Raw genomic sequence first — 17977 nt, 5'->3', positions numbered from 1 at the left:
AGTTGACCAAGTCAACTTACAGAAGAAAGTGTTTAATTGGAAGCAGTTTCATGGGGTTATTTTATGACCATTATGGTGGAGGTGTGGCTGCTGACCAGCCGGCATGATGCTGAAGCAGTAGTTGACAGCTTACATCCTGATCACCAAGCAGGAGGCAGAAAGGGAGTAAGACTGGACTTGGTTTGGGCTTTTGAAACTTCCAAGTCTATCCTGCCCTGTATACCCCCACCCCACAGTAACAAGGCCACACCTCCTAATCCTTCCTCAACAGTTCACCAGCTGGAAACCAAGCAGTCAAATTTATGAGTTTATAAAGGACACTCTCAGTCAAGCCACCACACCTTTGAAGCAGCAGGTGGGCTCGTGCAGACACAGAGTGTGAAATGAAGAGGAGGTAAATGGCCAGGAAAGGCAAGAGGGGGTTCCCTCTAGTGCATGATAAAACTTGCATATTTGATAGCCTTATAAATTAATTAAAGGTACATAAGAACAGATTTAAGTATGATATTTATTAGATATTCCTTCTGAAAGGAATAATTTCTGTTCGTAATCAGTGTGGGCATTAAGGAGATGCTTTGTGGGGAAGTGTCCTGAGTGAGGCAGTGTCTTCCAGACATGACAGGGAAGCTGTATCCATGAAATCTCAACATGGGTAATGACAGCATCAAGCTGTCAAGACCATACACCCCTAGATGGAGAATAAAGGCAGTCAGTGGCTGCTAAGGAGAGGGAAACAGCCCTCATTTTTAATGATAAAATGCCCATAAAAAGAGGTATGTAGTTATTAAAAACTAAATTTAAAAATAGCCTTATGAACAAAGGGGAGGGCAAGTTCTATTTGTAGTTAAGTGTACAATGGTAACTTCCTACTGTAAATTAAACAGACATTAAAATAGATGTGGAGGTTAATGAGAGCTCATAGAAATAAAATATTCCTTGAAGTTCTGGCTTGTACATTAGATCATATGCTTGTAAATTAAAATGCCTTATATCTTAACAGGCTAAAAATAGCAAAAAACTAGCAAAGCATACAACAGTATTAGCCAGGCTTTGTGGTTCACACATGTTATCCCAGTGTTCAGGAGGCCAAGGAAGGCTGATTAGCACAAACTTGGGCCTTTGTCCCCCCCAAAAAAGAAAAAAGTTTAGGAGCTGGAGAGATGCTCAGCAGTTTAGAGCACCATTGTTTTTGCAGAGGACCTGGATTTGGATCCCAGAACTAGTATGGCTGTCCAAAGCCATCTGTAACTCCGTTTCCTTTTCTGACTTGTGCAAGCACTCAGACACAATGTGGCACACATATATGCATGCAGGCAAAAACATTCATACACATGAAATAAAATGAATAAATCTTAAAATTTTTTAATTAAAGTAAAACAAAAAGAATTTTGCCATTAGTGTTACTGCCTGTATGTCTGCATGAACTTCTAGCTTGTAGACTTCAAGTTTTGTCATAGTTAAAGAACTTTACGGAAGTGTAATACCTGCCGCCTTCTCTTCAAGATCATCAGGCTCCAACAGAATTAGCTAACCAGTTCCAACACAACCCCCATGAAAATCATTGCCTTTGATTCTTCTCTTCTTCGTTTTGGGACAGCTGAGACATTTTTAGTATGTTTATATGTCAAAGTCCCCTTCTCATCTAAGCCCTAGCACTCCAAGGGTTTGCTTCATGTTCCCTACTGTTTGTTTGGGGGAGAGTGAGTAGCAGACCAGAGTGAGAACGTCAATAGGCTGTGAATACATTCTTTAAGAAGCTGTCGTGAGACATTTGCACTACATCTTTTTGGCCTATGTGTTATGTAGAATTACATGGATGTTAGAATATATGGAATGAAATCAGCCACAATTAAGTACATGTAAAGGAGAATAAAAATGCTTAGTTACAATGTCAACTCGTCAGGTTTAATGTTATAGAAGCATTGAATTAGTGGTAAGTATATAATTTAGGTGTATTTGTGTTTTTCTTCAGTATTTACTAGAATAATCAGTTTTGATTTGCCTCAACTAGCGGTATTTCACACAAGTGCATTGACTTCATTTAAAGCAATATCAGCACACAACCTGCTGTAAAATCTGTGTCACTGAGTTCTGCTGACCACCGCTTCACATCCACAGCCTGTGGTGCACCAGGACTGAAGGCCGTCTGGTCCAGCTTGCTCACTCACCACTTCAAAAGCTCTTTGTATTCAAGCATTTTAAATTGAAAGATGAGGCTGATAGTATACTGTGTTTAAAACTCTGCAAGGACTGGCTTTGTGCGCAAGCCTGTGCTGCTACATTCTCTAGCACCTCGAGTGATGAAATGGCCTTTGGCTGTTGTATGGCTTTCAATCCTGACTTGCTGCCCAGGTGCCATTCCACACTTGAGAAGGCAGTAGCAGATGGCATAAGCTGCCCATGTTGTGCCTTGGAAACTAAAGCAAAGATTTGGGGGCTTTTTATTGTAGGATTGCTGATTAAATTGTGGGATGGACGAGACCACATTATTATGTTTTGTTGTTGTTATTGAAAGGAGATTTTAAAAGCTGAATGTGTGTGCATGCGTGCACATGTCAGGCAGAAAGGGTAAGTAACTACACACACTCAGTAGCTGGATACGTGGTGCTCATACGGCATGGAGGTGAAACTCCTTCAGGGAGGTTTTCCAGGGTGGGGAGGAGAAAGGGCTCCCAGTGGGACTCCTGCAGAGCTGGGCATGTTCTCACCCCACTATCCAGCTGCTAGTTTCTTCCCACATGTGGCTTAGAAAAATATGATGAGTACAAGTGTAGGACTGACCTTTTAATTTTTTAATTAAAGTTTATAAAAGGCCAGGTGTCGCTAGTGGCTGCCAAGCTGTAGAGTATATTTTAGAAGGGGGAATTAAAGTGGAATAAATATTAGAACCAGTGAGTTGGAGATGAATGTTTGTGTTCCTAAAAGGTCTGCATCTTGAGTGACTAGTAGTAGTGCCAGGTAGATAGATGTGTGCCATGTAACACACATCTTCAACAGACATTGTAAAAAGTGAGGCAAATGCAGCTTCAGCACTTCGGAAATAGCCTAGAAGCATCAATCAAGTCCTTACTAAAGCTCCTCCTCTGTTTCCCAAGGCCTTGGAAACCTAGGTGTTTGTTCCCACCTTGTTGGTTTGCCTCCGTCCCTGATCACTTCCACACGAGCTCTGCAGAGGAGAGACTGTAGGTGGTGGCGCAGCCCCTTTGGAGTGGAGCACTGGTGCTTCCTGTGCTCGCTGACAGCATCACTGTCTGTAACCTGGGGTTGACTACACCCGAGGCAGCAGTTATGCTGGCCTCCTGAGGGTTTCCCTTCTACTGCTCCAGGGGACCCTTTGCCTTTGCCGCAGGTGGCAGATAGCCAGATTGGTGAGGTTAGAGCAATCAGGGATAGAGACAGTGTTCAACTTAGATATGAGTTAACTGACTGTGTGCACGGTTAGGAAACCCAGAAGCATTAAGTGCACTCATGTTCTGTACCTCTAGATGTGCTCTGTCCTTTGCTTGGTACTTTCCTGTTTACAAGCAACCCTAACTTGAAAACTAGAGATTGTCTTTCTCTATAGTAAGAAGCGTATTCTACATCACAAATGTTCATTTTATAGACAAACTTGGTTGCTTTGTTTCCTTTGGGAGTTCAGAAGCATATTGTTCAGTGGGATCACATTTCAGTGTCCTAATGTCTGTTCTCCATGTCTCCTAGAAGACTGTAACTACAGCTTCTATGATTACCACAAAGACACTACCTCTCGTCTTGAAAGCAGCAACTGCGACCATGCCTGCCTCTGTTGTGGGCCAGAGACCTACCATTGCTATGGTGACCGCCATCAACAGTCAGAAAGCTGTGCTCAGCACTGATGTGCAGAACACACCAGTCAACCTCCAGACGTCTAGTAAGGTCACTGGGCCTGGGGCAGAGGCTGTCCAAATTGTGGCAAAAAACACAGTCACTCTGGTAAGCCAGTAGCTGCTACTCAGTGTGTTCACATGAGAGGGTTCAGGTTGTGCATTGTAGAGTGTTTCCATTTTAAGCTCCTACTGGCTTTCTGAGCTCCTATCATTTTTCTAGCAAAGCAAACTCCCCTATGGGCCTGTCGATTATCTGAGGTGTCTTGACATCAGGAACCAGATTTAGTACATTGTCTGAGGTCAAAGTAGGACTTGGTTTTGGAGGAAAAATGCCCTTCACAAAGACACACACTTTTCATTCTCTTTCCCTCCATTCTGTCCACTGCCACCTCCCCCCGACTCCCATGGATTCTGAGTGCTGAAAGCCCCTGTGCTGTATTTTGCTTTGAGGAAAACCCTGTTACATTCTTTCAGTTCATTATCACTCTAATTTGAATGCAGCCCCAAAATACTTAAGAGTTGTTGAGGCACACTTTAAAATTTTTAAAGAAATTCAGAGGTTAATGTGCCAGTGGCCAAGTCCTACCAGAGGGAGGATGCCCTGGAGGGAATACCTGAACAAGACTGTCCATGAGATTTCCAGGATTGAGCCATGTAGGCACTGTTGTTCTTGGAAGTTTGTAAGAACCAGGTCCAGACTGTGACACTCAGTTATCTTCTTCCCATGACAAAGCTCTTGGTGACTTTTTGAATAATGGCCAATAATGAGTAAAAGTAGCAATGAAGTGAAACTTTGTCATTTACCTAGGAGTCCTTAGAAATGCAGCCCTGTCACTCAGCTAGATGCTAGGGTTCAAGAGTTCTCTGTAGGAAGAAAGCCATTCAACCATTCTCTGTTGGGTAAAGCTTAAATCTTGGGGGGTGGGGCGGAATCCAGACAGGCAGCAAGTTTGATTTTACTTTATAGTTTTGACTCTTAAAATATCTAAGTGTAAGAGAGTTCATGAGTGTCAGAGAAAATTGTCCAGGTTTGCTGTGTCTACTCCGTTCTACATAAGGTGTGTGAAGAGACGGAGTGTGCAGGGGGGAAAGAACGAGCTTCTAAAGCAGTGTTAATGCGCACAGTGAAGTGCATGGCAGGAGCTGGTGGGGATACTGTGTGATGTAGAGAGCAGATACCTGTGTCTTTTGAATGTCTGCCTCTAACACTGAATTGTGACTGCCTCCTCAGGTTTATTTATCTTTCCTGTTTTTGTTTGTTTGCTTGTTTTTGTTTGTTTGTTTTAAACAGGTTCAAGCAACACCTCCTCAGCCCATCAAAGTACCACAGTTTATCCCTCCTCCTAGGCTCACTCCACGTCCAAACTTCCTCCCACAGGTGAGAAAGCCAGTAGAGAGCAACGGTGGGTAATGTGGCATGCAGTCCTCATGTGCCTGCCCTTGTGGTGAAAGTGAAGCAAAACTAAATGTAAAGCACCAAGATAATGCCATCATGATACTACTAACTCGCCTGGGGGAAATACAGTCAGAACTGTTCTGGCACTAGGGAACAGAGATATGCACCACTTTTGATGTCTTTTCCCTTTGCTGAAAGGAGTAGAGACAGCCAAACAAACCACTGTGACCTTGCTTACGGAAGACGGAGTAAGGGTCTGCATCGTGCTTTCTGCCCAGGCCTAAGCAGTTCTATTGCTCCTCACCCCTGACAGTTCTCCCAGCACTGGACCAGCCCTGGTGGTCTCCACGTGTTCCATCCAATACAAAGGCCAAGAGTTCCTCTCTGAGGTGCAGCTTTCAGGAGAGAAGAGAAAGGAGTCTGTGAGGAGTCGTACAGTGCTAGCACGAGAGAAGCCCATCCTGTTGTTTTCCAGATAGATCTTTAATAAGTCCTGTGGGCAGCAGAACATTGTGCTAAGCTTTCCTTCCGTGGATATGCTGGTTTTCAAGATGCAGCTCTCAGCTGTCCGAGAGCGTCATCACAGGTGCTGCCTTTAATCCTATAGGGATTAAAGTGTCCATAGGGAAGTATGGTAGGCAAGCATGTGGAAGGACACTGACCATTCTGGACTGATGGAGAAGGTCTGTTCATGATTTCCTTGAAGAGTATATTCAGTGGGAGGACTAAATTTTGATGAAGAAATTTAAAAACTGTGTGTGTGCAGTAGGGAACACATGTGTTCAAGGAACCCAGGAGATTGCTGGGGCTGTGCAGAACCCATGAAGCTGACCTGGTTAGACTTAGAGAAAGAGCCTAGAAAAGTGTACTGGGAAGAGCCTGGGGCTCTTGCCACTGTGCTGAGTTATAGGCTGTATCCTAGCAGCAGGAGAAGTCAGTGGAAGGATCTTTGGGCAAGTACATGACATGATCACACTCAGTGTTTTGCTATACAAATCACAGGTTGAAAGTATTTAAGAGTGGATAGAAAGAGTAGTCAGAACCTTATCGGAAATGACATGAAGCCCACTGTCGTCTAGGCACTTCATACAGGCTATTTTCATTCCCACAGTAGCCCTATGAAAGGTTTCAATAAAGTATTAAAGGTTTAGTCCATGTTTCTCTTGTGGTGCAGATTTCATGAAGCTTTTGTGTTTTAGGGACATATACCCACAGGTGTTTATAACCATGTTAAATGTGGTTTTTACTACTATCTCAGTAGCAGCCATCACAGGATTATCTTAAGCTAACTATTCAGATTTAGAAGACTGTCATGAGCCACATCTGGCACCAGTCTGCTTAGAAATGTGACAAGACTTAGCTGCCTCCAGTAATACAGTATTATTCTCTCTCTCATAGGTCCGACCCAAGCCTGTGGCCCAGAATAACATTCCTATTGCTCCAGCACCTCCTCCCATGCTCGCAGCTCCTCAGCTTATCCAGAGGCCTGTCATGCTGACCAAGTTTACGCCCACAACCCTCCCCACATCCCAGAATTCCATCCACCCCGTTCGTGTCGTCAATGGACAGACCGCAACCATAGCCAAAACGTTCCCCATGGCCCAGCTCACCAGCATTGTGATAGCTACTCCAGGGACCAGGCTTGCTGGACCTCAGACTGTACAGCTTAGCAAACCGAGCCTTGAGAAACAGGTATGGGCAGTGCTTACATGCCTGCTGTGGCAGTAGCCTTGGCTTTGAAGCAATAGCTGCTAGACACTTTCTAAGTATGCCTTGTCAAGGGTTCTTCATCTCAGCACCAAATCAACATCCTATTGCTTTGTTGTATGATAATTCATTCACATCCAAGAGCTGTTTCTCCAGAAGAAAGTTGGGTTGTTTTCCCAGGCTTCAGAGGCTTGTGTGAGTAAGCTCCCCCTGCTGGCTATGATGCAGAAATTCACAACTAGGGAAATTCACAACTTTCTCAGTGAGGAAGCCTGTCTCTCCTAAACCCCTCCTCCCCCAATCCTACACCTGAAACAGAAAACACAGTCTTGCTTCACCCGAAAGAACCCAGGTGTGGACCTGACTGTGGAGGTCAGTCAGGGACAGTAAACAGAGCAGGGAGGGGCTTCATCTCGGGGGCTTTTGCCGTCATCACAGATGATGTATGCACAAACAAATTTTCACTTTCCAGAACTCATCCTTTGAGCTCTAGACTAGATGTAGCAGACATTTTAGTTCAAATATTGGAGCCCTGCATTTACATTTTCTAAAGTCAGATTGTTCTCTTACATGGGTGAGACTAGAGCAAAGCTAGTAACCTCCAAAGAACCCTTAAAGGTATAACCACAGAGAAGGGGTTCTCTAGACAGTCACTTCACCATCTGGAGAAAGACCAGTGACGAGAAGGAGTCCTTCAGACAAAAGCAAGTTTTCAGGAAAGTTGCTTTAACTGATCATTGGCCTGCCTAGCATGGTGGGGCGTACCCAGGAGCCTGAGGCAGAAAGACAGTCACGACTTGGAGCCAGTCTGAGCCAGGACCACCCTACTCAGCTTTAGATCTCCAGGCTCCTTGAAGTAACTTCACAGTACTGTCACTTTCTGTCCCTAAATCTCACTTTTCTTTAGGAATAAAAAGCTATTTGTCATTTTCATTTTATTTTTCCATTTCTTTTTCTGATCATAGAGATAATATATGTGATTTTAAGAAATACTAACACCACAGAAATATAAATTGTACGATAGTCTGTCCTCCTAATTTATTTATTTCCTGAAATTTTAACAAAAATTTACCTTCAGTACTTATTATTAACCCTTTCAATTATGTGCCTGCCTCAAAAAGTCATTATCTTGGGTCTGTTTCTAATTTCTCAAACTTGACTTCCCATTTATGTGAAATTAGTCTCAGGCTGGGTGGTAGTAACGCACACCTTTGATCCCAGCATTCAGGATGCAGAGGCAGGTGGATCTCTGTGAGTTCAAGGCCAACCTGGTCTACAGAGTGAGATCCAGGACAGGCTCCAAAGCTACATAGAGAAACCCTGTCTCAAAAAAACAAACAAACAAAAATGTCTCTGGTGGATCTCAGTCTTCTGCGTGATTGGGTAAGCAGCCATGATTCAGAGAGGCTGGCCCTGGTGGGGGGGCACAGGGAATGCTACCTTGACCTTACTGGACAGAGGAATCTTGCACATAGACTCCCAAGTCTTGGACTCAGATCACTCATCCATGCTGCAGAGTTGAATCAAGAAACACATAAGATGGCTCATCACCATTCCTGCAGAGCTGCTCAAACACCAGCAAGTGCTTCAAGGGACTTGCTAGGATTTTTTTGCGGGGGAGGTGACGAGACAGGGTTTCTCTGTAGCTTTGGGGCCTGTCCTGAAACTCACTCTGTAGACCAGGCTGGCCTTGAACTCATAGAGATCCATCTGCCTCTGCATCCTGAATGCTGGGATTAAAGGTGTGCCAGCACCACTGAACTAAATTATTGGCACCAACTTTAGATCAGAGTTCTTGAGACTATTTGGCAGCAGTCCTTCAGTGCTCAAGACTTAGGGGACAAGACCTTGAGGGCTGTGCTGACCCTCAAGGCTGAAGAGATGGCTCAGTGGTTAAGAGCACTGACTGCCAGAGGACCTGGGTTCAATTCCCAGCACCCACATGGCAACTCACAACTGTCTGTAACTCGAATTCCAGAGAACCCAACCCCCATGGTAAAACACCAGTGCGCATTACCGTGGGACCTGAGTACACCTCAGAAGTGCTGTAAAGTACCACTTCCCGTCGCTTCTCTATCACTTTTGGTAAATAAGAAAAAAACTATTTTCATATTCATCTTATTTTTTCATTTATTTTTCTGATTATACAGATATTACATGTGATTTTAAAATGTAGACATCACAGAAATATAAGTTATAGAAGATGCTCTTCCCATAACCTATGCACTTCCTGTAATTTTAATTTAACTTTACCACCAGTAGTTCATTGCTATTAGCATTTTCTACTATGTGCCTCTAATATTTTCTGTTTACGCACTAACAGGATTTTAAAGCACACCATGTATTTAACCCAGTCTTCTCTAGACTTTAGACATCTTTTTATGTCTTGCACTGTCGTGTTGACGGTGTTTTGTGGTTTGATTTGAATAGCATAGAAGTTCTAAGTTGAAGGCCGGTATGTCCTGGCATCCTCTCTGCCAGAATATAGGAATCCAGTTGTTGCTAGTTAAGTTGGCAGGCCATCTGGCCTAGCAGCCCTCAGATTAGCCCAGTTCTTGGGATTCCCTTCTTCAGAGCTTCTGCTGAGCTTCTCCTAGGTGGGCTAACATAGGAGACAAGTAGTCACCTGTTCAGAGGATTACTAAGCCTGTGTGCACAGGGTTCTCAAGGCTCACTAGGTTTGCTGTTTCTTCGGTCGACCTTCTTCACTTCTTGAAAATGTGTTAGTGAGCACTAGGATGTAGCTTGGTGAGGGAGCTCCGGCCTGGCATGTACAAGGACCTGGGTTTCATCCTGCAAACAAACAACAAAACAGACAAGTGCCAGCTGCTTTGCTTCTCATTCTGTTTGTATATAAAGATAAAGATGAAAAAAATCAACGCCCATGCAACATGGAGCTCAGTCTCTTGGGCATTTGTAGCAGTCATTGAGGCTTTGCCCCAGGGAAGAAACATCCAGACTATGTTGACCCACGGCCTCTCTCTTTCTTTGACGTAGGAAAGAAGGCAGTAGAGTTATACTAGCAATGGGTTCACTCTGTCTGTAGGGAGTCTTCTTACCCACCCTCACTAGAGAGCCTCTGATGTCTGCCTTACTGAAACCACATTACACTGTGGTTCTGAGAGAGGAGAGGAGGAGTTTACAGAGCCTGAGTGTAAACAACACCAGGATCACCATAAAGACACCGTGGGCTTTGGTTCCAGCCCACCGCAGTTAAGCGAGACATACAAAAGTCCAGGTCCGCAACTTGCTCTCCCTGGTACATTTAGAGTCATGTATACATCATGCTGCAGTCTCGGGCTACCGTTACAATCTCAGTTTTGAAACCTTCAGCAAATGGTCATGTTGCAGCTAGTTGACAGTCTTGCTCTGATACTGATGGCTGTTGACTAATCAGACTGGTGGCTGTCGAAAGTTGAGGTGATTGCTTCGTTAGTCACACTTCTTTTATGAGGGATTTCTTTATAGTGTGTGATATAGTTTGATGGCACCTTTTCTTGACAGGGCTGTGTGTCATTTCTTTAAGGCAGGTGTGCTGGCAGTGCTTTTATTTGTCTGAATCTCTTAATTTATCCTTTATTCCTTCAGAATAGTCTTAGCACAGTATAGGATTGTTAGGTGATGGCTTTGACTTTTCTGGGTTTGTTTGTTTGTTTTACCCATCCCTTCAGGAATGTTGTACCTCTGCCTTCTACTTAGCTGGATACAAGTTTATAGTCACAGTAGTTGACCAGAGCTGCGGTTGTCACCAGGCCTAACTAGAGCTGGGTAGTTTACATCTAAGCTCAGTCAAGTGACTTTTGGCCTCCCTTTTTGCTGGTTGTGGGCAGGAGACTATTTCATCTGGCCTTAGTGTCTCTGTAGTTCTGGACACATGACAGCCTTCTCCTAGAGCAAGAGGTGTAAGAAAGTACCCCACCCCAAATGTTTTCTTTTTGTTTGGATTTTTTTTTAAATGTTCTTTGTCCAATACTCAGTATGTTCTTCTTTCCAGAGAGAGAGAGAGAGAGAGAGAGAGAGAGAGAGGGGGGAGGGGGGAGAAATGTGGGTGTGGTGATCCTCAGTGCAGAGGGACTTCCCTCTCCCAGGGAACTGCCACCAAGTGTCTGTTCAACCATGGACATAAGAGAGAGGCTCTCAGGGAACTGTCTCACACAGGAAAGGAACACAAGCCCCATGGTTAACCTTCTTCATTCCTCTATCCTTTCACGTTCAAGTCACAAAAATAAACTAATTCTGATTACCCCAAACCTTAGTAATAACACTATGAATGACGTTCCAATTAAAGGTTTCCTTTATGGAGGAAATGGGTCCTTTTGGGACTAAATTAAAGTTTGTAAGGAAGGAGAAGAAAGGGATTGAGACAGAGATTGAGATGTGATTGGTTCTCCTGGAGGCCAGTGCTGTATTGATGCAAGTATGGCATGTCATGCTGGCTCAAAGGACTGCAGTAACAAGGAGTGTGCAAGCTGCCCCCGCTCACGTGGCATATGATACAGATGGAGACGTATGGCAGGACTCTGGTTAGAGCAGTAACGGCAGCAGCTGGGCCCCAGGACAGTGGCTGTCCTAATATTGATAAGCAGGTCTTACGTTTGCCTATGTAACAGCATGCAAAGCCAGAGGCAAAGTATGGAAATAGAGAAAAAGTAAACGTTTTTTCAGATCTCGTATATTATTTTTCATCATTATGGTTTTCAAGAACTTTTGATGTCTTTTTTTATGGGTCTAAAGTCTTGCACTTAGCTCCTGTCTATCAATAATCAGATTTTGTTCTAATTACTTAATCACTTGTTGTTACCTCACAAAAGACCATTGCACCTATAATTTTCAATAGTTTTTTAAAAGTAAGTTTATATTTATGGTTTTATGTCTACTGTTCTAAAACGATTTTATTTCTGCAGAATTTATAAAAGAGCTAGCCATTGTTGATAGTAAGAACAGTAATGCAGGACTGCCTGGTGCTGGCTCCCAATTGTGTCAGCAGGTCGTAATGTACTGGTATTTGTGTGTTTCAGTAAATGCTTCTAGAAGGAGTTGGAAGGGTCAGAACGTCAGCCTCTTGCAAGTCAGTTTTTAGTGCCCCAGGTAAAGGTAGTTCTGGGTTGTTCGGAAGAAGAACTTGGGATCGACTGCATATCTTAAGCATGTGTGGACAGAGCTTAGCCCTTATATAGTGATGATGGGATGTTTCTGGAAACCTCCACATCCCACAGCCAAGGAAAATAACCTATACTTCAGGTTTTCTTTGCCTTTAAAAAATATTTCTAATCACCGTTTAATTTTATATGTTTGAATATTTTGCATGACTTTATGTCTGAACACCATGAGTAAGTCTGAGGCCCAAGCAGGTCAAAAAAGGGCCCAGGGATTAGAGTTACAGGTGGTTATAAGCTGCCAAGTAGGTGCTGAGAACTAAACCCAGATCCACTGCAAGAGAAGTCAATGTTTTTGACCTCTGAGTCCTTGTTTGCCTTCTTTCAAAGCATTATTGTTTACTGGGTGTTGTGTGTGCTGTGGTGCACATGTGGAGGTCAGGAGTCACGTAGGGAAGTTAGTTGTCTTTTTCTACCAGGTGGATCTTGGGGACCAAACTTCATGTTACCGGCTTGGCAACAGGTGCTCCACCTGCTGGCACTTCATCTTTCTATGCAGGGACCATACCTTCATCTGAGTGTATTTGTAGGTTCATATTGCTCAGGCATGCAGTCCAGTGTCTCCAGCTGGACTTTCACACTTTTCTTCTTCTTCAACAAATACATCATATGAACTTGTCTGGTAATGTTTCAAATTTGAGTACACTATTTTTTTCTGACTATAGTTCAACTATTTCCAATTCTTTTAATAAAACATTACTTCTGAATTTTTGCTTAATTGTTCTCTCCTAGACAGTTAAATCCCACACAGAAACAGAGGAGAAGCAAGCAGAGAGCCGTACTGTCACTCCACCTGCTGCACCAAAACCAAAACGAGAAGAGAACCCTCAGGTAGGGCCACCTCTGCACCCTTCATGTGCCCCAGAACTGTTGATTTAGCCCCCCTCAGTATTCCTTTCATTCATCAGTGTGGTTACCGAGTCAAGTCAACCTGGGGCAGGTTTTTTAGCACAGAGTCCTGAGGGCCCAAGTACAGGTGCTGAAAGGAGGATTTCTGACATGATGTTTTCATATAAATCCTGTAAACTTGAAACAGAAGATTAAAGATGAACTTCCCAGGGGTCCTGCAGCATTCCTCAGGAAGGCAGTGCTGAACTTGACTCAGACAACGTATGTAAGGCAGCTAAGGGGTTCAACAGACATCCCTTTACATGTGGGCTGCCATTGTATGTTCAGTTTATTACATTAGAGCAACATATTCCAAAGGACTTAGTGGCTCAAAAGTAGTACATTGAGTGTGAAAGTGGGTTGGAAAAGGTAATGTTCACACTATGACATAGCCCAGCAAAAGCAACGAACTGTGCCCGTGGACGAGAGGGCATTCTCCCTTGACGCAGATGGTGATGTGGTTACGATGGAGTGTGTCGGACCCTCTGTCCTCAGTGCAGTTTCATAGAGAAGCCATACCTGACAGTGGCATGAGGGCAATGGCATTGTGCCTTTTTTTTTCTTTAAATGAACAAAGGAAAGATCAGCTGAGCGGGAGTGGAGCACACGTTTAGTTCCAGGGCTCAGGAGGCAAAGACAGGCAGGTCTCTGAGTCTGAGGTCAGCCGAGTCTACAGAATGAGTTCTGGGACATCAGGGCTACACAGAGAAACCCTGTCCTGGAAAAACAAAACAAAAACAAAAACAAATGAAAGATCTATTGAACCAACCCAGTGTTTTTAAAAACTAATATTAAATGTTCTTCTTTCTGAGGTGAAATCAGTTGTATTTTTAAAGGACTGAAACTTGAACCAAAAAGAAGCACTTGTTATAAAAATTAATGAAAACCTTGCAGCTCATTCACAAAAAGTACTTAAGGTCTTTAAAAGCCGTGAGCAGTGCTTCAGTAGACAGTGAAGACATACTTTTCAGATCACAGCCAACGAGAGCAACGTATCACAGTCGTTCCATTCTCTTTCCAGTCTAAAGGTCTTATATTCTATCTCGGGGTACAGCTGCGGGAAAACTGTCCCATGATATTTAGCTTTCATGTTTAACTGAAAGTTAAGCAGAATCACCTACTGGTGTCCCTAAAAACATTAGCTAGTGTTCCTACATCCCAGTGAAGAGTGGTGTGCTTAGAGCCTGAAGCTTGCTGCGCTGAGGTTCCTTGGCCCTCTGCATGCATCTCCACTCTGGGTACTCTGTAAGAGGATTCTCTGGGCAAAAGAGCCAGACAGCAGTCAGTCCAGATGCTGGTGTGTGACTTTGCAAAAGTGGGAAGTATCGGCCCTTATCAGAACAGAAAGCCTCTGTGGTGGCAGCTTTCCTGCTCTCTGACGAGGAAGCTGATGGTTGGCTTTGTGAGATCCCAGACTGAAATAGATTCTTTTGTTTCTCTGCCACAGAAACTTGCCTTCATGGTGTCTCTAGGGTTGGTAACACATGACCATCTAGAAGGTAAGAGAAGATATTCTCCATGTCTTTTTTCTCGCTTTGTTCCTAAAAGTGATGTTTGCCTGAATTCCTAGAGCACAAATAGAGTATTCCACCAGTATGGGCTGGATTTCCATACTGTCCAGGCCCCCTCTCCCTAGTGCCATTCACACCCCTGTCCTGGGAACTCCCCAGCTTCCTGATGAAGGTGGCTCCTGCTTTTGTCTCACAGCACAGTAGCAAGTGCCCTCTGACAAGTCCTTGTCCCTGCTCTCCAGTGGCTGCACATCAGGACCCGAGGGCAGTGACAAAGCTCCGGGACCCTTGTTATGTAGTTCGGGGTGGTGAATTTTGGTTGGTAGTCTGTAGATACAGCTCACGCAGACCTGTGTGCACAGCAGTCTAAAAATCAGTGAGAATGGCTGTCTGCAAATGTGGCCCGTCAGTGCTCTGAAGGGCCCAGGCCTTACCTGCTGAGAGTCACAAGCAGTGTGCCTGATCCAGTGGAGGCCTTGGTAAGACAAATCCTTGCCCTACTTCTTATTGGTTGCAGGAAACCCGGCACATTAAATAGTGAACTTCTGTTCCTTAGCTTCTTTGTTCCTATCTTCTAACTGAAGCCTTTTCTTCCCAAGAAATCCAAAGCAAGAGGCAAGAGCGAAAGAGAAGAACAACAGCGAACCCGGTGTACAGCGGGGCCGTCTTTGAGCCAGAGGTACTCTAGCCAGCACTGGCCCTCCTCTTGCTGACTTCATCTGTGACCTGTTAGCCCCTCCCACTGAGAGCCTGCTAAGAGCAGTTCTCTCTGCTAATTGCTCCACTGTGCTATCCATCACTGCTTGCCTCTTAAGGTTTTGTTTTGCTAAGTGTGAGTAGATACAATCCTATGTTTCTGTTCATCCTGACTTGACTACACTGTCACGGAGCAGAGACAGGCCCCTTTGTAGTATTCTCTCAGAGTCAAATACATATAATAAAACACATTAGCACTGAGACCTTGGTATGACTGGCACAGACTAGTTAGCATGTGGTAGACATGTTTGTAGTGTTCTTGATAACCATGGTATTCAATAGTCACCTCTCCCTCTTAACTCTCTAAAGCGTAAGAAGAGCGCAGTCACTTACCTTAACAGCACAATGCATCCTGGGACGCGGAAGCGAGGTGAGTTCCTTTTAAAAACCCTGTCTTGCTTCTGCCTCTGCTTTCTGTGTTGTTTTCTTTTTCTCTTACCTTCCTCTTTTCCATTGTCTTAGAACCTAGCTCCTCTATCTTTGAAAATAGGTTTTGTTGTTCTCTGAGAACATGGAGGAAAAGAAAGATTTCTTGGTGCTGCTCTGAGCACAGGGCTAAAAACTGACTTTCTAAGTCCTGGCTAAGCTGGCTCAGAATGGCTTAATGCAGCCTTTCTGCCCCAAGCATAGCAGACCATCCATGATAGCTCAGTGATCAGACCTATTCTGCTGCTGCCTAGGCATTCCTAATAGTGTTTCCTCTTGTCAGTGAGCATAGAACAGGACTGGATTTCTGTGATCTGCCAAGAACTTAGAATCTTCTCTCATGAGCATCTCCAACTAAGGAAGGAAAAGATGCTGGGAAAACTAACACGCTGTTCCCATCTTCCAGCCCCAGACAGCAGCAGCTCTCAGCACACGGTCTAAATAGGTCTTCAGAACTCAGGCTTTGACTCATAAACAAGGTTTTGAAGTCACCCTCTGATATTAGTAATATATCCCAAGATCCCTTTCTCCATGTGGTAATGTGCCCCTGAGTTGCAGTTACAGGCAAGAAAGGCTGCCGAGTGACTGATCTTTGAGCAAACACACAGACTCTTGGAGCCTTTGGAGACTTTGGAGGTCACCCTGACATTTGTCTGCCTTGGCCAGAGCTACCAATGTGCCATTATATGCCTGAGGTACAGCCGGCCTCGGTGACATGCGCAGTCTTTCATCAGTCCTGTCCTGCAAGTAACCAACTCATCTAGATGGGAAACCCTTAAGTTACTGCTTTGTGCTGGCTCCTGGGCCACAGTCATAGTTACTTTTTGGTTTTGTGTTCAACTATTTTTTAGTGACCACACAGTTCTCAGATAAGAGGTCCCCAGCCAGTACCCTCAATTAATTGTCCTGCTGGGAGGTAGTATCTGCTTAGAAAAAAGGGGTTAAATGAGCCAGAAAGATCAGAGGCTAAAGCCTGCTTTCGCAGTGCTTTGAACATGTCTTGTATGGATAAGCAAAGAGGATTTGTTGTCAGTTTGCTTCCCACAGCACTAGATTCTTTAGGAAAAGACCAGTCAAATCTGCCTTTGTGGCACACGCTCTATCTGCCTGACACAGGCAGCGCTTCTGTGCATGACCCTGACAGAAGCCTTCACCAGTGCTTGTAGGCAGATGAGTGCCTTTTCCTGACTTTGCTGGGTTGGTTTGCACTCAGGATCACTGGCAGCTCTCAGGAGACACAGGCTCGATGTAGGTGCGTGGTGAGAGGGACCGTCCTAGACTACCCGTGACCCTGGGCTTTTTTAGACTGGTTGTAGATTGCTTCCGACTGGACCTTTCACAAAAATGCCCCGTTCTGTTCTTAAACATGGAGTCCTTGCATGTTGATGGTGTGAAGCAGCAAGACTGCTCTTAGAACACCGTAAAGGATACCTAAGGCTGGGAACCTGTGAATTCGTTGGTCCTGTTACACTCCAGCTGTTCCTAGAAACTCCCTCCCAGAGGCGCTGACAGCAGGGCCAGAATTCTGCCTCCTCACATTGCCTTCCTCCACTCTTGCCAACTGTAAAGTTCTAAACTGTTCAGAAAGAGACATGGAAAAGCAAAAATGCTGAACAAATCCATTCACAAGAACAAAAGATCATTAGGAGTGCCGGCTGCAGGAAAATCCTAGTGACTAATGCATGAAACACATGAAAGATAAACTCTGTTCTGGCTTCAGGCTCTTTTGCTTCATGAAACCTGGGTCCTCCTGTTAGAAACCTCAGACTGTGGCTGTCCAGGAATCATTGTGCTCTGCTGGGATGGGGTCTCTTTACAAGCGCACCTTCTGTTTCCACTCTCCAAGGCGCCCTTCTTTTAGAGTTCATGTAGTTGTTTCTAATGGCATTGAAATCTCTGCTTCTTTTCCTTCCTCTGGCCTGTGTATTAACCTTCTGTCTGCTACCTCACTTCCTTTCCCATGCTAGCCAATGAGGAACACTGGCCAAAGGTATGTAAGAACCATTTTCCCCCTGTCTTTCCCTCCCCTTTTCCCCTTTTGTTCCCTTCTCTTGGTATATAGGTCGTCCTCCAAAATACAATGCAGTGCTGGGGTTTGGAGCCCTTACCCCAACATCCCCCCAATCCAGTCATCCCGACTCCCCTGAAAATGAAAAGACAGAGACCACATTCACTTTCCCTGCACCTGTGCAGCCTGTGTCCCTGCCCAGCCCCACCTCCACAGACGTAAGTAACTTGGGGGCCTGCACTCTCTCTGAGAGCTCACATGGGAAAGCCATTGTCCTATAT

At 44.5% G+C, this 17977-nt stretch overlaps 1 protein-coding gene across 21 annotated transcripts in view; it reads left to right on the top strand.

The window, feature by feature from the left end:
• Positions 1-17977, top strand: part of Phf21a (PHD finger protein 21A) — a 165772-nt gene that overhangs the window by 135726 nt on the left and 12069 nt on the right. For 18 of the 21 annotated variants that reach the window (XM_087911380.1, XM_085696610.2, XM_087911376.1 and 15 more), the window contains 8 exons: positions 3703-3954; positions 5140-5226; positions 6643-6936; positions 12840-12938; positions 14443-14494; positions 15106-15185; positions 15572-15632; positions 17751-17914. In XM_087911380.1, the coding sequence (XP_087767506.1) occupies positions 3703-3954; positions 5140-5226; positions 6643-6936; positions 12840-12938; positions 14443-14494; positions 15106-15185; positions 15572-15632; positions 17751-17914 (1089 nt within the window). Of the gene's footprint in view, positions 1-3702; positions 3955-5139; positions 5227-6642; positions 6937-12839; positions 12939-14442; positions 14495-15105; positions 15186-15571; positions 15633-17655; positions 17679-17750; positions 17915-17977 lie in introns of all 21 variants that reach the window. The other 3 variants (XM_085696618.2, XM_085696613.2, XM_085696611.2) reach the window with 3 other exon arrangements.

The sequence above is a fragment of the Myodes glareolus genome, chromosome 10 (assembly GCF_982192425.1).
Source record: "Myodes glareolus chromosome 10, mMyoGla1.1, whole genome shotgun sequence".
NCBI classification, from domain to species: domain Eukaryota; kingdom Metazoa; phylum Chordata; class Mammalia; order Rodentia; family Cricetidae; genus Myodes; species Myodes glareolus.
Note: the sequence above shows the minus strand (reverse complement) of the source record. Positions and strands in the feature narration are given on the sequence as shown.